The sequence below is a fragment of the Penaeus vannamei genome, chromosome 29 (assembly GCF_042767895.1).
Source record: "Penaeus vannamei isolate JL-2024 chromosome 29, ASM4276789v1, whole genome shotgun sequence".
NCBI classification, from domain to species: domain Eukaryota; kingdom Metazoa; phylum Arthropoda; class Malacostraca; order Decapoda; family Penaeidae; genus Penaeus; species Penaeus vannamei.
In genome coordinates, this window is record NC_091577.1 from 31,407,107 (window position 1) to 31,409,606 (window position 2,500).

The 2,500-nt window shown below is 36.6% G+C and overlaps 1 protein-coding gene across 1 annotated transcript in view; it reads right to left on the minus strand.

The window, feature by feature from the left end:
- LOC138867338 (glycine receptor subunit alpha-4-like) overlaps nucleotides 1-2,500 on the minus strand; it is a 61,441-nt gene that overhangs the window by 45,288 nt on the left and 13,653 nt on the right. Inside the window, exon 3 of the mRNA XM_070142470.1 lies at nucleotides 1,731-1,897. Coding sequence (XP_069998571.1) covers nucleotides 1,731-1,897 — 167 coding nt within the window. The remainder of the gene's footprint in view (nucleotides 1-1,730; nucleotides 1,898-2,500) is intronic.

Sequence of the window (2,500 nt, forward strand, 5' to 3'; positions counted from 1 at the left end):
AGAGAGAGAGAGAGAGAGAGAGAGAGAGGCAGAGAGAGAGAGAGAGAGGGAGACAGAGAGACAGAGAGAAACAGAGAGAGAGACAGAGAGAGAAAAAGAGAGAGAGAGATTGAGAAAGAGATAGATAGATAGATAGATAGATAGAGAGAGAGAGAGAGAGAGAGAGAGAGAGAGAGAGAGAGAGAGAGAGAGAGAGAGAGAGAGACAGAGAGAGAGACAGAGAGAGAGGGAGGGGAGTAGAGAGAGAGAATAAAAAGATAATTTTAAAAGCTTAGTAATCTTATAGATTCGAAATTTCCAGTGAGATAATGTATATGAACAAGAACTAAGAGGAAAATATAATAATGATGTAATTGAGAATAATAATCATTAATTGATTTATACACATTGAACGTGATATTTACATCACCGATTCCAAACATTCAAATTCTATTTTGTTTTTCATTATCATTGTTTTCATTCTATTTATTTATCTAGAAATATAATTATAATGTCTACATCAATCATATTTAATCAAAACGCATATATTTTAATAATACGTATTTATTTATCTTCAATTAAACCTTTTGCTTCCTTTTTAAAATATTTTTTCTTAAATATCTCGTGTCATTGCTTGGTGTTTTTTTTTTTTATCAATATTCTCGAAAGATGAAATGAAAATAAAATAAAAATTTGAATGTTTAGAACGGTGCTTTATAAACTACAAATTTATCAGGTTTGACTTCCTTTACCGTTTTGTTTAGATTAAAAGATGATATTTCTATTTAAATATTATAGAAAAATGCAACTACCATTTAAATCATTAAGATTATTACCATAATCATTATCAAAATGATATCTTACCCATATCAACGACGCCTTGGAAATTGTTTAATTATAGAAATTAGGATTAATCATTATGCTACAAAATTTAATTAATATTTTTTTTGTTTTGTTTTGTTTTTTGTTTTTTGCCTTTGGGCTTTTGATAAAGTTTAATTTTTGCCTTTGAGCCTTTTGTCATTTCTTAAGTGTATGCTTAGTGTTGCAGTTTCAAAACTTATTTAAAACATTCTTAAACGCAAATGGTGATTCAAAACTATGAATATGTGAAAATAACCCAAGGGGATATATACATGTGTGTGTGTGTGTGTGTGTGTTGTATGTATGTGTGTGCTTGTGTTGTGTGTATGTGCGCATATGTATGTATGTGTATATATATATATATATATATATATATATATATATATATATATATATATATATATATATATATATATATATATATGTATGTATGTATGTATGTATGTATGTATATAGATATACATACATACATACATACATACATACATACATACATATATATATATATATATATATATATATATATATATATATATATATATGTATGTATGTATGTATGTATGTATGTATGTATGTATATAGGTATGTATATATGTATGTATGTATGTATTTATATATATATATATATATATATATATATATATATATATATATATACATATATATATATATATATATATATATATATATATATATATATATATATATATATATATATATATATATATATATATATATATATATTTATATATACATATACACACATATATACGTGTGTGTGTGTGAGTGTCTGCTGGTGCGTGTGTATGCCCTGTCACACAAGACACCCTTATCTAACAAGATAAGAAAAAAGATCCTTATAAGGCGTCGGATCTCCGATGACTCACCTGCGTCCTTGGAATTGGTGACGTAAGGGTCAGGCACCCAGATGAAGTCGATGACGTAAGCAGGGAGAGACAGGTAGTCGTCCTCGCCTTGTCTTCCGGCGATGAACTTGAGGCCGGTGAGGTTGAGGCGAGTGTCCTCCCACGACATGTGGAGGAAGAGGTCCACTCTGATGGGGGGGAGGGGGGGGGAGAGAAGAGGTGGGGTTAGTTGGGGTAGAGTGGGAGGGGGAGGTGGGGTTAGTTGGGGTAGAAATAGAGGGGGAAGGGGAGGGTGGAGGGGTGGAGATGGAGGGGAGGGAGAAGGGGGAGAAGAGGTGGGGTTAGTTGGGGTAGGAAGGAAGGGGGAGGAAGAGGTCCACTCTGGGGAGATGGGGGGGGAGAAGGGGGAGAAGAGGTGGGGGGCTAGTTGGGGTAGAGTGGGAGGGGGAAGGGGGGAGGGGTGGAAAAGGGGGAGGGGGAGGGTAGGACCGGAGAGGGGGTTAGTTGGGGTAGAAAGGGAGGGGGGAGGGGAGGGGTGGAGAAAAGGGGGGTCAGTTAGAATACAGGGGGAAGGGGAACGGGAGGGGGAGGAGTGGAGAAGGGGGGTAGTTAGGATAGTGGGATAGGGGGAGGGGAGTCGAAGGGGTTGATAAGGAGGGGTTAGTTAGGATAGTGAAGAATGGGGAGGGGTGGAGAAGAGGGGGGTTAGTTAGGGTAGAGGGGAGGGGAAGGGGGGGTGTAGAGGGGGAGTTAGATAGGATAAAGGGGAGGGGAAGGGGAAAGGGAGGGGT